Source organism: Amphiura filiformis, chromosome 16 (genome assembly GCF_039555335.1).
Source record: "Amphiura filiformis chromosome 16, Afil_fr2py, whole genome shotgun sequence".
Taxonomy (NCBI): domain Eukaryota; kingdom Metazoa; phylum Echinodermata; class Ophiuroidea; order Amphilepidida; family Amphiuridae; genus Amphiura; species Amphiura filiformis.
The window spans coordinates 27,609,904-27,629,027 of NC_092643.1; the positions used below are offsets into that span (position 1 = coordinate 27,609,904).

General features: G+C 37.0%; 1 protein-coding gene across 1 annotated transcript in view; it reads left to right on the forward strand.

Annotated features, from left to right (window-relative positions):
• Window positions 1–19,124, forward strand: part of LOC140135828 (probable ATP-dependent RNA helicase DDX27) — a 35,275-nt gene that overhangs the window by 522 nt on the left and 15,629 nt on the right. Inside the window, exons 2-7 of the mRNA XM_072157457.1 lie at window positions 4,030–4,224; window positions 5,088–5,373; window positions 10,129–10,235; window positions 12,321–12,426; window positions 14,300–14,473; window positions 18,173–18,323. Of these exons, the coding sequence (XP_072013558.1) occupies window positions 4,030–4,224; window positions 5,088–5,373; window positions 10,129–10,235; window positions 12,321–12,426; window positions 14,300–14,473; window positions 18,173–18,323 (1,019 nt within the window). The remainder of the gene's footprint in view (window positions 1–4,029; window positions 4,225–5,087; window positions 5,374–10,128; window positions 10,236–12,320; window positions 12,427–14,299; window positions 14,474–18,172; window positions 18,324–19,124) is intronic.

Sequence of the window (19,124 nt, forward strand, 5' to 3'; positions counted from 1 at the left end):
TTGGAATTGCTTGGCGTGAGAGACGTGAGATTTGTTCATTTTGTGCCATGATTATTTGAGCCACGCACGGCGCTCGAGAATGTGAAAAGCGACGTCACCACAATAATCGGACTTTGGATTTATGAATGAAATTTAGCAGCAGAGTTTCCGGAGTTTTCCGAATTATGCAAATACGCAACCTATGACCTTTTTACGTCAGAATATTAATAAGCATCATGGCGCCCACTGAAAGAAAACCCGATGGGAATTGATTCAGTTTTCAGCAAATTATGCTATTTTTTTTAACAGCTTATCGATAAATAATTCCACGAATGTGAGCACGATATTTTGAAAATGTATGCAGTGGATATGTGGTTAAAAAAATGACTTATAAATTTTGTTAGGGAGTCGGGAAATTAACTGTAGTAAAATTTGACTCCTCAGTTGTTGGAAATTCTTTCTTGGAACAAATAAAATATATTTTGTTTGAAATAAGTCAAATAAAAAATTGTTTAGATTACGTTGGTAAATACGTAATTATTGCATTGTTCGAATTGTCTATAGATATTTCAATGGAAAACAAGAAATAGCAAAATATCAGTAACATCCCATTTTGCCGTATTACCCCACTGGCCATGCGTTTTGAGTTGGGCCGGTAATGCGTTACATGTTTTCGCGAGATGAAAATTGCACGTTTTTTCGTTTAGATATGAATATCTTTCACATATTATACCTAACATATATAAAAGTATACATTTTCTGGCTACAAATGAACCAAGGAATCCAAAAATGCACTTTAAAATGACACAGGGTGTAACACTAAGGAGTTATGAAACTGAAAATACCAAATATTTTAGGGAAAAAATATAAAATTTGACAAATTAAAAAAAAAGTTAGCTTCACCCCACATATTTAAAAGTTCCATATTTGAATTCCTCTCAGTCAGAGCTTTAAATACATGTACATATATAACATCATAGGGTTCAATAAAATTAAAATGATTTTTCAAGGCATATTTTCCCATTGACTTCAATGTGTAACCCGAACGGAAAATATAATATACAAAATTGCTTCTCAAAGCAAATTAAATTACCTGGAATATGATTGTACGGTGTTATAGTATGCAGTTTAAAGTGTATTGTAAAAATGTGAAAAACGAAATGGACCTCTTGCATCATATGACCCCTGGGGGTCACTTTTATTAAATTTGCTCCTCCTGATCCTCCTCCTCCTGATCCTCCTCCACCCCGCATATTATGCTAATTAGATGCAAATTATTCAAATGTTAATAACTTTTTACAACTTTTTTAAGGTTTACTGTATTGGTCTCATCACAAGCTTTAATTTGACACCAAATTTAACTACATAGGCTGCATATTAACTGAGAAAATTAAAAAAATGAACCCTAAAATGTCGCGCGCATGTAACATCTCCACCTATTTACTGGCCCAACTCAAAACGCATGGCCCCCTACCATGGTCAACCTATGGGTTCTTTTCACGCTGAACACGATGGCGCTATTCACGACATGCGATACTCAATCGTTTGGCCCGAAGAGCATGTTAAAAACATAATGTCTCGTTATGACAGGATTACCCGATATTGCAGGACAGCAAAGTCCGGTTGGTATTTAAGGAATTCCCGTTATTGCGGGACAAGTAAGTATGTCTCGTAAAAACTCTGTGCGCCCGTACTGATTGTGGGTGTGAGTATTTGTACTACTTGAACTAATGGTCTGAGTAAAAAGGTGATATGAATATATATGAATGAATGAATAACTGAATATTAAAAAATTGAAAATAATAATTTTTTTTTTAAATTGGGTACCGGCGCCACTACCGGGGTACCGTACTGTAGCGTAAAAAGCTGTACATGTAGGCATGCCACATGGTACTGGTACAGTAGGCCTACATGTAAGTATTATTTTGTTGTTGTACACTGTATAACTTTTGTACAGTAAAAACTTGATTGGAAATTCTTGGGTCTGTAGTAGAGAAATGCCAAGGCAAACAAAAGCTTTTATTAGGTATGCCAGGTGAATTCAAATTTGCCATCAAACTGCATCATTTTATATATCAAATTAAAGCCCTTGAGTAAAGAAAGCCAACACTGAAAACCTTTTTGTCATAGCACTTTCCGTAGCAAAGTTACATCTTGTCAAAGATTGACTTTCATCAAAAAGATTCTGCTGGCAAAATTCCCCAAAACAGCATTACGGGGTGTTTCTAGATCTTAGTCTCATGACGATAGCACCTTTTTTAATGGAACTGCTATCAAAATCTCTCTGAAATTCCATGTGCTTGAGTCTCTCATCACCAAAAAAAATCATATATTTGGGTCAAGTGAAGTATAGACAACATATTTAGGAAGGTTTCCTTCTTATAAAGCTTCTTTTAAATTTCAATGTAAATTTGTATTGCCGGTTTAGGCCATTTTGACTGACTAGCCAATGTGTTAACTGAGGTTTCCCTGTCATACCTACTTTTATTAGGCCTTTTTAAAATAGTCCAAGGTTGCTCAGACTGATATTCTCTGATAAGTTTGACTGAGAAGATAGTGCCTGGTGCTCAATGTGATAAATCCTTGTCATGAGAGTCAAGCAATATTGAGATGGCTATTTCAGGGTCAGAATTTCATTTCACAGTGCGAGAATCAATCTTGATTCATGCAGAATAAATTTGCGGGAATCGTTTGATTCTCGCAAATCAACTTCTGTGTAAACTACAAATGTTTGCGGGAATCAAATGGAAAACAGATACCATTTTTGGAAAGAATCAAATTTTTACTTCAAGAAAATGTATAATTTTGCTATGATAGGGTCTATAATTTGTAAGTTATGAGTGTTTCAATGTAAGATGGTGCGCGATCCATGTCTCTGGAACTTATACTGTTGGTCTATGGCCATAATTAATTAATTACAGTACTTCGTTAACAAAAACACAAAACAATTGAATTTAGCATAAGTAAGAGTACAACTGATTAGCTTTACAACAGTGACATGATCGAGGGGAATGAATCACATGTCGATCCTGGTCGAAAATGAGTTTAACATTTGTTTCTAAAGAGGACAATTAGAGCTTACTGAAAACCCCATGTTGATACGGCTTTTCTTTGCGAAGTTACGTCAATTTATCAATCGCTGAAAACAATATTTATAAACAAAAGAATTGTAACACTTTCTTTGCCAATATCTTAAAATCAATATTAGCGACATCCGACTCATTCCCCTTGATCGTGTCACATATTATTTGAAAGATTTATTCATTGGATAATTCTTGATGAACTGGGTGCACATTTTCTCCCACCCATAGACTTTACATGCAAACTGTACCGGTATCCCAATTCCGTATCCCAATCTTCGTTTACTTAAGGTGGTACTACACCCCTGCCCAATTTTGTCCCTATTTTTGCATTTTTCTCAAAAATTATAAAGCATTGGTGACAAGTAAGATATTTATATTACAGGGGCAAGGACTACAACTACTGCACTGGAAATTTTATTTCAGCACAGACAACAGTTGTTGAGTAACAGTCAAAATGAGGGAAAACCAATATTTGATCAATAAATCAATAACTACTTGCCTTGAGTTGCTGAATTTTCAGTGCAGTAGTTGTAGTCCTTGCCCTATAATATACATATCTTACTTGTCACCAATGCGGTATAATTTTTGAGAAGAATGGAAAAATAGGCACAAAATTGACCAGGGGTGTAGTACCCCCTTAATTACTCGCAACTTCTTTAATATTAATTTTGTTACCAAATGAAGGAGAACTTTCCAGGCTTTAAAATGAATGCAAATTTGATAGTATTGAAACAGACTGAAGTTGTTTACTTCTTACAAATAAGTCATTTTTTACTTCAAAACGAAACAACACCACCCTATTGGGAACACCAGTTCACGACGCATGACCATATGGAACTGGGAGCAGTCTAGTACCATACTAAAATGTATAGGTGTATGATCGCAAGTATTCTCACTCAATGTAAACTCACTGCAGTTGGAGACTTTTTTCTTTAATGTGAATGTAATTGATTTTATATCTCAACAGGCAGTGAAACCAAAGAAATGGAACAAACAAAAGAAGAAAGGATGTGAAGATTTCTCCAAAGGATTTGAATTTACCGAGAAGTCATGGGATGAGAAGAATTGGATGCCAGACTTGGGGCATTCCATTATGCAAAAGGGAAACGTGTCGTCAACGCTTGAGCAAAAGATTGCTAAGATCAGAAAAGAGAGGAAGAAGGTAAATGTCAAAGGGTTATACCAGTTGAAATTCATACACCCTTATTGAAAACATGACCTTAATCTCCCACACAGGAGGTGTAGATATCAAATGTGCAGAGTCACCCATTGATCAGGTAACTTAATTTGAAATTCACACTCCCTGTGTGGAAGATTAATGTCATGTCTTCCATATGGGAGGTACATGTGTATATGGATTTCAACTGGAATAGGCAAATTATGTAAGTTCCAGTGTTTGATTTAATTCAAAAACCTTGTGAACCTGTATAAAATAAGTTACAATTAGTTTTCTTTTCTGTCGGTTGCTTTGTTCTTTCTCTCCTTTTTTTTATTTCTTCACCATTCATTTTATTATGTACAATAATTTAAGTTTAGTAAAAACTACATTGAATTATTTGTGATCACTATAGAAGTTGATGTCAATTCACAAGGATGCTGTGTTAGGGAAATTGCTCATCATTCACATGACTGTGTCACATCACAATACATACTTTAATACTGTAAAAAACTGTACTCCAATATTTTTTTCTTTGCAAAATACAAAATAATGTAGTAAAGATTTGCCTATATGGTGCACATGGGCTCCTTTGGCTTAGGGTAAATTTCATACACAAATAGAGCGCTTCCTCCTGTGAAAATCCCAACAACAAATACGGGTCCGTGCCCTTATTTGCTAGTGGTACTTTTACAGGAGGACACATATAATTTATGCCTAAAATTCCAATTATTTAAAGGGAGCTCATAATATGCGTCATTATAATTCAGCATATCTTTACGGTAAGTACTATTGATAGTTTGTGGACTAGACGTTTGACACAAGTGAGTTTGCTGTTCTGAATACATACCAATCTACCCATTTTACAGCTCCAGAAGCAAGAACAAGCAGCTAAATCTCAGGAAGCACAGAAGGGGAAAGAAAGTGAACAGAATAACAATGAAGATGAGGCCATAGCATCTACCACAACCAAGAATGATGATGATGCTGATGACGAAGAGGAGGAGGATGACAATGGAGAAGATGAGGATGAGAAAGATGGAGATGTGGAGGAGGAGGATAGCGACTCTGACGACGAGATGGAAGATTTGAAGTTTGATCAGGTCAAGGTCAATGCTGCCAGTGAGAAGAGAGTCAAAAGGAACCAACAGAAAGGTAAATATCGACAAGCGAGAGGTCTGGGGTACAGGTCCCCTCACAGGTAGGTATGTCTGGAGTTTTTACTCTGGTATATCTGCCTCTGCATGTTATGTTTCCATTTGTAAATTCATGTTTAATTGTGCTAGTGTGCGATGCGTAATTCTTCTTTCCCCCGTATATTGATATATTAAGAATAATGATTATGCATCATTAATTTGATCTTGTGTGCTAGTTTGAATGTTTCCATGTTCCAGTGCATGATACATAAGCCTCTTCCCTTGTAAATATCCCTATTCATTTTATGTTTGTTTACCTGACTCATTTTGATCACAATATTACATGGAGAAGAATTGCAAAGCCAACTTAAGGTGGCTGTACATGCTATAGCTCAGACAAAATCTGGACTAAAATGGTGTTTTTAGTCAAAAAGTGATATTTTGTTGTATTTGGTCAGTGGTTCAAAAATGAATATGATATCCAAAAAATGTAAGAAAAAACTGGGCTAGAATGGAGTTTTCATATTAAAAAGACACACAAATGTCAAATTTTGAACATGTACATATTTTGTGCTATATAGGCAAACTGTTTTTATTTGTGTGATATTCTACAATGTGGTTATTTTTACACCAATGATTAAGAAGTTATGTAACAAATCAAGTTAATGCATTTCTGTGAGTTGACAGCCACCTTAATTAGATTGTTGGTTTTTTTTAAGGGGGTACTACACCCATCACATTTTTTTGCAGGTTTTTTGCATTTTATGAAGAAATGAGAAAAAAAAATTGGTCAAAGTGGTATGCAAAATGAAGGGGCAAATCTTCTCGTTCTATTGGTGGCATTGATAATAATGTAGCTTACATGCTTTTAATGGTACAAGCCAAAGAGAGGTACATGAGGACCTTGTCACAATTTTGATCATTTTAACAATTTCAGAACTGGTACCGTGAATCCACTTACACACACATATTATCACTTATGGCAGACTCTAAAAGTACCAAAATATTATTTTTTTGGAAATGCATTAATTATGCACAGCTTTGAAAACAAACATTATGCATCAATTTCATGTTATCAATGAAATTAAACTTATTTTTCCCCCTTCCAGTTGACAATGATATGCAAAATTTGTGTTCGCAAGGCAGCACATTTGTTTCAGATTTCATAAGGTTGAAATTAAAGAACAGTCAATGCCTTGGTTTTCAGTATTAGGGTGAATTTTTGCTCAATTTTATGAGAAAATAGGAAAGCTTACGAAACGCGATTTATATGTGTGTGGCTATGTTCACAATGGTAACAACTCGATATTAAACTGATGGAACACCCTTACTTCATTATATTTCGTCACTTACCTGTTGCCTACGATTATTCCTTCCATTTGAGAAAATCCATGTGTAAATCACGGTTTAAAACGATAAAATCAGTGCACTCGCAGCTCGGAAGACAAGTGACACACGACGCCGCCATATTTCATGTAACTAATTCCGTTTTTTAAAGTTGCAAATCTTTTAAAAACTAGATTGTCTCAGCAGCAGGGGACATTAGGCTGTCATGGGCATCTAGGTGTAGAGGCTTATCCTCTTATTCCCACTTGAGCATTCTCAAGTACACTTAAAGTGTTTTGGTCTCCTGGTCAAGTCAGTTTTAATTTAGGGGTTGTTGTTATGTTGTTATAGCAACAAGCTCAGTTTTTCTGTCCAGTCAGCTGTCACTTTAGTGGTGTGCAGCCATTCAGGTCTCCCCGCCTTAATTTTTAATTCCTTTGTTATGTCCATAGTTCTCCTAGTGATGCACTTGCAATTGTTCCTTCGATCTTGATGGACCAAAAATCCACCCACCCTCCCAAAAGCTGGAAGGGTGATTCAGTAACTAAATATGGTTAAAGATACTCCAATAAAATGGTATGTCCAAATATGCTGCTTTACGCTTAAAAATAGAGGCTTTGTATGGAATTTCTTGAAATCTTGAAGAATATCATTAGTAGATTGTCTCCACTTTCTACTGCGTTTTATAGAAGGGGAATGAATGCTTTGTATGGAGTTTCTTCAAAACCTGAAGAATCTCGTCTGTAGATTGTCTCCACTTTCTACTGCGTTTTATGGTGTTTGAATGTCTTACGGAGTTTCTTCGAAACCTGAAGAATCTCGTCTGTAGATTGTCTCCACTTTCTACTGCGTTTTATGGTGTTTGAATGTGTTATGGAGTTTCTTCAAAACCTGAAGAATCTCGTCGGTAGATTGTCTCCACTTTCTACTGCGTTTTATGGTGCTTGGATGTGTTAAGGATTTTCTTCAAAACCTGAAGAATCTCGTCTGTAGATTGTCTCCACTTTCTACTGCGTTTTATGGTGTTTGAATGTGTTACGGAGTTTCTTCAAACCTGAAGAATCTCCAGTAGATTGTCTCCACTTTCTACTGCGCTTAATGGTGCCTGGATGTGTTAAGGATTTTCTTCAAAACCTGAAGAATCTCGCCTGTAGATTGTCTCCACTTTCTACTGCGTTTTATGGTGTTTGAATGTGTTACGGAGTTTCTTCAAAACCTGAAGAATCTCGTCTGTAGATTGTCTCCACTTTCTACTGCGTTTTATGGTGTTTGAATGTGTTATGGAGTTTCTTCAAAACCTGAAGAATCTCGTCGGTAGATTGTCTCCACTTTCTACTGCGTTTTATGGTGCTTGGATGTGTTAAGGATTTTCTTCAAAACCTGAAGAATCTCGCCTGTAGATTGTCTCCACTTTCTACTGCGTTTTATGGTGTTTGAATGTGTTACGGAGTTTCTTGAAACCTGAAGAATCTCGTCAGTAGATTGTCTCCACTTTCTACTGCGTTTAATGGTGCCTGGATGTGTTAAGGATTTTCTTCAAAACCTGAAGAATCTCGTCTGTAGATTGTCTCCACTTTCTACTGCGTTAAAAGGTGCCTGGATGTGTTAAGGATTTTCTTCAAAACCTGAAGAATCTCGTCTGTAGATTGTCTCCACTTTCTCCTGCGTTTTATGGTATTTGAATGTGTTACGGAGTTTCTTCGAAACCTGAAGAATCTCGTCGGTAGATTGTCTCCACTTTCTACTGCGTTTTATGGTGTTTGAATGTGTTACGGAGTTTCTTCGAAACCTGAAGAATTTAATGGTGGTGCCTGGATGTGTTAAGGATTTTCTTCAAAACCTGAAGAATCTCGTCTGTAGATTGTCTCCACTTTCTACTGCGTTTTATGGTGGGCTATTGGTTGCCTTCATGCTTTCCTCCCTTTCTGCTGCGTTTTTATACCAGGGTTATAATTGCTTTGTTGCTTATTTGGAGTATCTTTATTTACTTGGTTGTCAATACCAGTGGATTATATATCAGTAAATGGTTTAAGCATTGATGCCGTATCTTGCTGAATACAAAATGTTCGTTTGCTAGTGTTGGCATTGTTTATTCTTTTGGAGATTTCTAATTATTTAATTGCGTTTAAAAATGCTGTTTTCCAATCCAATCCTCTGTTTGATCCAAAGATGTATCTGTTTAAGATATGCTTAAGATTTGCTTAAGATGAAATTTGGTTAAATGTGATTCAGAAGTCAACTTTTGTTTGTCCAGCCTGTATGGTTGGCTTGTACACATTTTTCCAATAATTTGTGTATTTATTGATTTATATGAAGATGATAAATAATTCCAAATGCTTGCTGCAATTAATCATCTCAATGTATATAATTTGTTTTATTGATATGAAATCTGTTATTATCTCAATATAGTCTTAATTTCTATGAGATTGTGAAATTATTATAAATAAGCTTATGTGTATTAAATGGTCCTCATGATCGTAAAGGGCAATGCGAGTCTATTCTTTTGCGTTGTTGTGCTTTCCTGCTGTCTCGAGACAATTGGTTAAGGTTGGGCGGTATCTTCTGCTTCTTCTGCTTAATTACTCCTCTAAAAACTAAAATTTTACACTAGTAGGCCTAGGCATAATAGTGCCAAAATTGTCCACCGAATCGCTTCAATTAGATCTTCATTTTGCACACGTTTTTATTTCTGAGGGGGAACATCCTCCTCAGACAACCCCTCAAGTCATGCATAAGCGCTCTGCGCCCATTTTTTTTTTTTCATTTTATTTTTTTTTTTCTACAAATTCGACCCACACCCCCTGACTGCTCTAGATCGACAGTCGGTACCAAAAGCTGGTATCGCCCATCCCTATGGAGATTGACTACGTACTCTCGCTAAATAAAAAATCCCTTAAAAAGGGATGAATAAGCGTCCTTATCAACCAATCAACTTTAAGACAAATAGGTGAAAAAGGAAACTTTTACGGGTTTTTTTTTCATAATTTTTTTATTTCACATGATCCGTGCATATATCGCCTAGCTATAAATGAAAAAATATTTTTTTAGACCAATCAAACCAATATATGGGTGTAGTACGCCTTAACCCTAACCCTACCCGTGGTTTTTGTGCTATCGGAAGGGAAAGAAGGAACGAAAAAGGAGAGAAGATGAAGAAGAAAGTCACTTGGCACCCCCGGGATTCGAGCCTCGGACCCCTCGCATGCCACGCAGAAGATCCCCAGCATGTAGCTACACAGGTGACGTTGGCCCGCCAACGATTCCCTGGGTATATATGACTTGGTCTGATTAAGCGCCATCAAGTCCCGTGGAATCCATGCACGCAGAGCGTTTTAACAGTGAGCTTTAGTGAGTCCTAGTTGGGTTAGGGTTAAAGGTATTAAATGCAAATAAATTATATCAAGCCTATACTGTTGTTTGAACATGAATCATAATATTGTGTTGTTAGGAGACTTGGAGGACCTGGAAGATGAAGCAACCTTTTTTGAAGAACCACCAGAGGTGTCAGAGGTCAACTCCTTTCAGGATATGAATCTGTCTCGACCACTGTTAAAGGTAAGGTTTATTTAAAGTCGGTTCTATACGCACCTGTTGTTGTGACTACTATGTAGGCCTGGGACAAATATCAAAGAACTTAGGTACCCGCCACATCCTTAAGGTACCCTGGTCTGACTTTCTGTTACGGGGTGCTTAAAGATGATTATTTGATGCATTTACAAGCCTTGTCCTAGAAAAAAGCTTGCTTGAAATGTTTAAGGGCACCAAAGAGGTGGGTCCTAGCCACAAAACCCAATTACAAGAGGTCAGAGTCAATAAAATTGCAAGATCAAACCATGTCAAACAATATGTTTACAAGCTGATGTTGTTTACAAAAATATTTTCAGGTGTACTTTTTCACTAAATATCATTGCTACTCACACAAATTAGATTTTCCTACTCTACTTAGACCTGATTTGTGGTGATATGAGCACCTGGGTACCTGCCCATAAATAACATACTCTACCCCGGGTGCACGATTACCCGATAAGTCACACCCTGTGTGCTGTGATAGGGATGTTCATAAAATTTTGAAGTTCAATATTTTTAGCTGAACGTTCTTTCATTTGAAAGAGAATTAAATTACCTACACAATAAGGGGTCAATCATGTTTCTAGTGCATATACTTTTGAAATTGCAGACAAAAATAGTGTCATCAAATTGCCCACAATTTTGTGTGTGAAATTGTGACAGCAGGCACATGTACAATGCACACTACTGTATGTGACCCCAGATGACCTCCTATTCTTTACTGTAAGAAAGCTGTTTTGGATGGTCTTGATTTATACACAAATTGCTTTTGAGCTAAATCGAGTGTCGACTTGGTGGAACATGGATTGCACTATGTGATAGTTTATGAATCCAGTATCATGCCAGTACCCAACATAAGTCAACATCACTTAGGTTTTGGTTGTCAAAATTAATTTTTAGTGATTTTCTCCATTGAGCCCCACAGTAAAGCCATTTTTGGACCGTACATGCACATTCCACTTCCCTATGGACGAATAGCGCCACCTATAGTGTGTGATGTGAGCTAGCCTAGCTGTGATAACTGCAATAAATTTTGCACTTTTTAAATTTGTAGTTTACTGCATGATTAATGTGGCTGTATCAAGAGGTCTGCAAGTAGTGTTTGAAATCATGCAGGTTCTCTGGCCAAAACCCTCTGCAAGTTACATGTACTGCATGCCCACTGATACACTATCTATCCGGGCTTGTCAGTCCATGGCATTACCTTTTGTGAGTCGGAAAGTGTCACAAAATGCGGACCAGTGTAACATTAGAATTTTACAATTTGAGTTCGGGCTCGTGAAAATAGATGCAGATGAAATAGATGACTCTTGAAGATTTTTGCTTATTTCAGACACTGTCTACAAGCATCTGCCTGGTCTTAAACTTAAACTATCCATTGCACATTAAGGTCTCTATACTGGACATGCTTTTGTTTCACATTGTATCTTCAAGTTATCTCAATCGATAAGGCGTTCGAGTCTTGTGCGAGAGGTTGCGGGTTCAAACCCTAGTGGTGCCTAGTACGCTCTCAACACAACAACCTGTAAAGTGTGCTGAGGCCTGTGGATCAACGTCTAGGCGTTGTGCCTGTGCGTAGCGCACTATAAATCACTGCACTTTTTTTTGCTCTTCAGTGTTTTCTAAATTGATAGTGCAAGCAATTATCAGATTTTAGGCATGCAACAATTATAGTTTGTTCAGCGTATAATTGGCAAAAATTATTATTGTTATTGTGTAAGTCAATAAATTTGTGTAAATGCACATAAGCGTGCAGCAGTCACCTATTACGCAACGTGTTACGCCCAACTGCTTGCACACCATTGCATGCATGTTGCGATTTGTTCCAGCCAATTATCAGCTGAGCTGAACAAACTATGCCAGGCTTCAGCTTTCAGTTGCACCTCCTCCATCAAGTTATTGTTTGTTTGATGGAAAATTTAAAAGAAAAAACAAAAATGTGTAAAGTATTAAGTATATGATATATTGCCTAAAGACTTTGTTTCATAGTCATTCACAAGTTATGGACGACAGTTGAATGCACATTCACACATTCATATATTCTGAACTGTACATTTTTTGTTATATTTTCAGGCTGTGAGCACCATGAATTTCACCACACCTACCCCTATACAAGCTGTAACCATTCCTGTAGCCTTGTTGGGTAAAGATATCTGTGCATGTGCAGCTACTGGTACAGGTGAGTACATTCCCCATTTATTGAAAACTCAAGCAGGGATTAAGGCGAATGGGATGGCAGGAGCCATATTTGTCCATTATTAGCCATTTACCTAAAACACTGTAGTGTGCTTTAAAAGGTGGGTGACCTGATTGACAGCCTCATCCCCAACTTTACCCTATCAAAATGCAGATTTTGGTATCAGGTGAAAGCTCATATTTTTCTCATTAACCCTAACACTGACCCAGGTTTTTTGCTATCGGAAGTCACAGAAAAAGTAAAGAAGAAGAAGAATTTTTGACTTGGCACCCCGGATTTGAACCTTTGATCCCCCGATGCCAACCACACGATCAAGGACCGGAGCTACACGGGTTATTGCTGCCCGGCCAGCAATTCCGTGAGCATTTGACACTTGGGGTGATTGCGTCATCGCAGACCCTGGGATGCATGCATGCGCAGAATTTTTCATCGTGGTATTTTCGGGTGTAAGGGTTAACATATTGAAATTAGGCATTCCAAATCTGTATATTTCCGAAGAAATCATCAAAAAACTGTCGAATTGTCTCAAATATGGTATACCATATTTTTGACTAATTCAACAGTTTTTGATGATATCTTCGGAAATACACCGACTTGGAACTCCTAATTTCAGTATGTTAATGAGAAAAATAGGATCTTTCATTTGATATCAATTTTTACATGATCATGATGATTATCATTTATAAAAACACTGTAGACTACCAATTTTACGCTGCATTAAATGTCAGTAATTCATGAAGAATTAGTCGCATTTACAATGAAAATTTACATGATCTTTTTGCATGAATGCTTGAAAGGGACAACAGTTTATGTTATAGTTTTAAAGAATTTGATTTTCCAAATATATCAGGTCACCTTCCTTTAATACATTTATCTGACAGGAAATGAGTCTAGGAAGCCAATATTCCATGTCTTAAGGGGGTACTACACCCTGTGGTAAATTTTGACTCTTTTGCATTTTTCTCAAAAAATAATAACACACTGATAACAAAAGTTATGTATATTATTATTGGGCAAGGAATCCAATTACTACACTGAAATTTCAGTGACTCAAGACAAGCGGTTCAGTATATATGATAGGAAATGAGGTACATCCTAGCGGTACCTTATTTCTTATCATAAATAACGAACCGCTTGTCTTGGGTCACTGAAATTCCAGTGTAGTAATTGGATTCCTTGCCCCTATAATATACATAGCTTTTGTTACCACTGTGTTATTAGTTTTTGAGAAAAATGCAAAAATATACACAAATTTATCGAAGGGTGTAGTACCCCCTTAACCCTAATCCTAACCTTAAACATAACCTGACTCTAATCCTAACTTTGATTATACTGAACAGTGGGATCACTAACTCTAACCCTAATCTAAGCACAGGTTAAAAAGGAAAAAAAACACCCTTTTTTCAAAGAAATTCTAGACCCTAAATTACTTGTATATTCAACTTTGGAACCAGAGAAATACTGCTACTTTTTCAATTTGTGTAAAAAGAAAAATAAATTGTTGAAAAAATGCACACAAAAATTGCAATTGCGGCCGTGAATACCGCGATCATGTTCTCCTCTGGTGCTTATCCTAACCCTAGCCTAGCCACCTCCCTAACACTTACCCTTATGATAACTCTAACCCTATCCCTAATCCTTCCTAACATAAAATGCCCTAAACCCTTAACCCTTTTCGGTCTTTCGGACTAATGAGTCAGCCCTTCAGATGGGTTATACAGCACTGCAGACCGAGGTTTTTTGGCACTTAACCTAACTTTTCTCCTGATATCTCCAAATTTATTGTTATATGTTAAGATATTTGTTATGTCGACATAATGTGTCTACAACAGCACTTTTTCTATAACCCATGTAGGTAAGACAGCAGCCTTCATGCTACCAGTACTGGAGAGATTACTGTACAAGCCTCGTGAGGCAGCAGTGACTCGTGTCCTCACGCTAGTACCTACAAGAGAGTTGGGTGTCCAAGTTTACAATGTCACCAGACAGTTGTGTCAATTCACAAGTATTGAGTGCTGTCTTGCTGTAGGTGAGTAGAGATCTCTGTCACTCAATTTTGCTGTAAGTTTAACTTCCTATATGGGTCTTTGTGAAAATCATTTTTTGGGTCCAGGTATTTTACATGTTCAGTTCCGTATCAGGGTTAGTTGTCTGAGATGGCAAAGACAACAAAATTTCCGGTGGACATCATTTCGGTGCAGTGGTACTGTGGTAACTGTGCACGAAGTGCAAAAAAACTTTCAGTTGTACATTATTTTAGCCCAAAATGAAGGTGAAATTTTGTGTTTACCACTAATACCAGGCCAATTTTCAGTTTACGCTATTTTTGCCCAAAATAAAGGTAAAATTTTCTGTTTACAAAATGTTCAATTTTACACTCAGGAGGTGGGGTTAGGGTGTTGATATTTTCTTGAGGTTGGTTTTAGGTGGGCTAAATTTTCTTTTGGGGGATTGAGTTAATTCAACTCCCTACCCCCACTGTTTTCCAATTTGCAATCTTTTTCCTTTCTGAGCGCAAAAAGACTGTAAGTCCACATTTGCCGAAATTGAGTTACAGGTGATTTTGAAGTTATTGGATGAAGACAAAAATTTTGACAATTTTTTTTGACATTTGGCCCCTCCCCATAGTGAGGGGTCAAGAGGGGTCAAAAATGAAAATACGAAAATATATAATTTATCATACATTTTGAACCCGGTTAATGAGTTAGAGGGTCACTTCCGGTTAAAGGTCAACTGAGGTCAAATTTTAAAACAACTTTAAATTCAACAAACAAGGTGTCAAATTGCTCATATTTGCACATGGATTACCAATATGGTTAAATATTTCCAACATATGCATTCAGTTTTGAGTTATAAGCTTTTGTTTCAATCTGTGCGCAAGAAGACCGTAAGTCCAAAAAAAGACAAATTGATCAATATCGATCAATATTACAGATATTTACTTGGTTGATACACAAAATGATTCTTCTTGCCTATACCCATGTACCTGAGAAGTATCAATATTATGGCTTTTTTGGTTTCCAAATTATCTTATTTTAAAAAGTTTAAACGATCATATCTCAAAATGCTAAATATGGACTAGACTTCTCCGTAGTCCACTTGCCATTGTGCATATTCAGAATTACCTTTGCATTTAAAACTCCGATTGACCGATTGTGTGCACAATTGATAGATTTTCCTGATCTGTTCAGTCACCGTACGCCCTCTGTTAGCTTGATACCCAAGTGGACTACTGACATTCGATTGCGGTCAAAATGCTTAACACAGGCCCCTATGGCAAGAATGTCGGATCTTTGGCCTACTAAGAATAGCATGATGTAATGCATTTTCATATCAATTAACCAATTGTGATGCAGCATTTGTGTAGGCGGGGCCTTACCATTTTCCCGATAGTAATCAATTTCATTTGCATAATTGTGACCTCATTGTATGCTGTTCCCGTGGTGTTTGGCTCTCTTGCGGTAAAACTTCGAAGTTTGTTTATGTGATCATGATGAACCAGTGGAAGAAATACGTTCATGCACGTGTCGTGTGTGTACACATAATGTACAATGTACGTGTGTGGATAAATCCTGATCGGGTAAATAACTTCAAAAGTGTGTCTCTACCGGCTATAAAATATACCTAAATTAATTTATAAACATAATTATTTAGCTCCGCTGTTTAGAGACGGACCATGACATGGCCAATATCACCCGAGACTTCTTCAGGGAATTCTGCTGATGAGGCCGGGTGCGATACAAAAAAACTGCGATTCATCATGATGCATTCTCACTAGAATGTGAAAATTGTAAACTGGCTCATGAAGAAGTCTTTCATCATTGCATGGCTGGTAAAGACGTTTTCACCATTCTATCCAGATTTTTAGCAGGGGGGGGGGGCTGACAAAATGGAATTTGTTGATGACTCATTCTGGGTGGCGGTTCCCCCTTTAGGTCAGAAAATTTTGCCAAAAATACCTGGATTTTAATGACATTTTTCATTTCACCTGAAATTGTTGGGGGGCCGGGTGAAGAGTATTCTAGCCCCCCGGTTCCTAAGCTACCAACTAGATATAATATGGGAAATATATTTTCTACCAAAGCAGCACCGTTTGCTAGGTCTTTTTGTCGGGTGGGAAATCCCAGACTAGAAGAAGCATACAACAAGCACACAATTTGACTTTATCTTGGGAAGCAAAATATGAACGCATTTACATCGATAGTTCTAGCCAGGGACAATGTTGTCTTCAAGGAAAGAAATTATTCACACACATGGAGAACGATTATGCGGATTATTAAATTATTGTGGTAATCATTTTTTAAAGATAAATATTTCATAATAACGGGAAAATTAGTTCATGCCTCTCTAAATCCGTCTATATTTGTAGCTATTTTAGAATTTCGGACATGACTATTTACCTGATAGACATTATTTTGATATGGCCTTTGTAGCCAGTGATAGGGACTATACATCTTCTTTGAGCGTGTCGTAGCTAGCTAGGTTTGGCAATTGGCAGCATGAAGGCCCGGACAAAACGGCACACAAAACGAGGCTCTTTTCGTCTTTCGGCATGCCATTAAATATCAAAAGCACCTGAAGTAACTAGTGCTAATTAAAGGGGCGGCATTTTCTTCCAAATTAACAAAACATCCGCGTCAATAAAATTGCGACCCCCTATTTCGGCAACAAAATTTTATGCCCCCCCCCACCAATACACCTTAGCCCTTAAACAGACTAAAATTGTATTGAAATCAGTCTTTTGAATTAAAATAAACAAACTATCTCATCAAATATTTTATGACCCCTATTTTTCTTTCCAAAATCTATGACCCCCCCTTCCGAAAAAAAAAGCCAGCCCCTAAAATAACAGAAAAGTCAACATTGTGTTGTGATGTGATCTTGCCGGCCTATCTTTAAAAACAATGTCCTGTCTCATGCCAATATTTTGCACTCAGTTGTGGGTTTGTGCACTACACAAGTGAGGTTCGTGATACCTGTAAACAGGCCACGATAGATGCTATATGCAAATTAGTGGTATTTTCTCCTGCTGATCGATTTTGGTAAATATATTGCTGCACTTTCCCACGGGGATGACAAATAGTTGGCGTTGTATAATTTGACTTTTCCATACAGGTATTTCTTATTTATTTGGGTTTATTATTCGATATTTATCACAGTAAATACTAAATATAATCTTGATCGATTTGTACCACCGTTGATTTTTCTTTAAATAAATTGTATTATCTTTTGCCAAATACAAGAACCCCTGTACAATTATGGACGAGACGGAAACTATTCGCTGTTTCTGATTGGTCAAGGGTGGAGCCAATTTTATTCTCATCGTAGCGTCACTGACTTAACCGCAATCGTTTGTCCATAGTCGTATTTTTCGTGAATAACGTGAGAAATTCTCCAAAATAAAACAGACTGCTCGAAAATCACTGGTAGGCATGAAGGGAGCCCTCTTTCAAAAAATATTAAAAAACAAAAGTAAGGCAGGACACAAATGATCACTTAGACTGCCTACATCTAGGGCAACTAGATTTGTTTATAGACTATTTATTACATTATAATATCGAGATTGATAACATAGGCCTATTTCTAAATTTCTCAAAATTCGACTATGGCATAGTCTAAATATGGACTTACGGTCTTCTTGCGCTCAGGTCTTCTGTATTCAAAAGGTGATGTTCATTATCAGCACCATAGATCCAAACATAATTTGATGTGTATTCCATTCTCCCAGGTGGCCTTGATGTGAAACTTCAGGAGGCAGCTTTACGTCGTAGTCCAGATATAGTAATTGCCACACCAGGTCGTCTCATAGATCATCTACACAATGCTCCTGTGTTTCATGTCAATGATATTGAAATCCTCATTCTAGATGAAGCTGACAGGTAGGGAGTTATAGAAAATGATGAATATCAGGGCCTAGATTTTGTCTTGGTTCGCAACATAGTAACTGCATTTACTGTATGATACAATGAGAGAAGTTGATTCTCGCAACCTAATCTTACGAGTATCATTACGAGAATTGATTCTGTGATTCTCATCGAAATCTAGGCCCTGAATATATAATACTTATCACAATGCTATAGTATTTACTCTCAGCATGTACCGTTTATAATTGGCGAATTTTTTAAGGTTTTTGTGACTGCGCACGTCAATAAAGTCCCAACATTCACATAAGTGCGAGCCAGTCATGCATTACCCAACGCGCAAATAGCGTAAGTGCTGCGCCCAACTGTGTACGCATAATTATATATCAATAAACAATGTTATGAGTCTCATTTTTTTCGCCAATTATAAGCCGTACAAACTTTAGTTAGTGACTGTCAATGTGTTGAGGCAGTTATTTCTCACGCACATCTATCCGGCATCTTTATATGCATGTGTGTGTATGATCAAAGGTTTTTTGAATCATGGTTTTGGTAAAACATTTTAGTTGCAACAATTCTACAAATGTTTACTTTTAGCAGTAAGAAATATCGAAGTAATGTGAGGTTCTGAACAAATGATTAATCTTTGAATTATACAATGTAGTAATATCAAATTGGTGTTTAAATATTGCTCTAGTATCTTTATTTGAAAGTCTTCTGAACTTATTGGGCTATTCCAGTTGAAATCCCTACACCCCCTATGGCAGACATGAACTTAATCTCTCACACAGGGAGTGTGGATTTCAAATGGAGTCACCT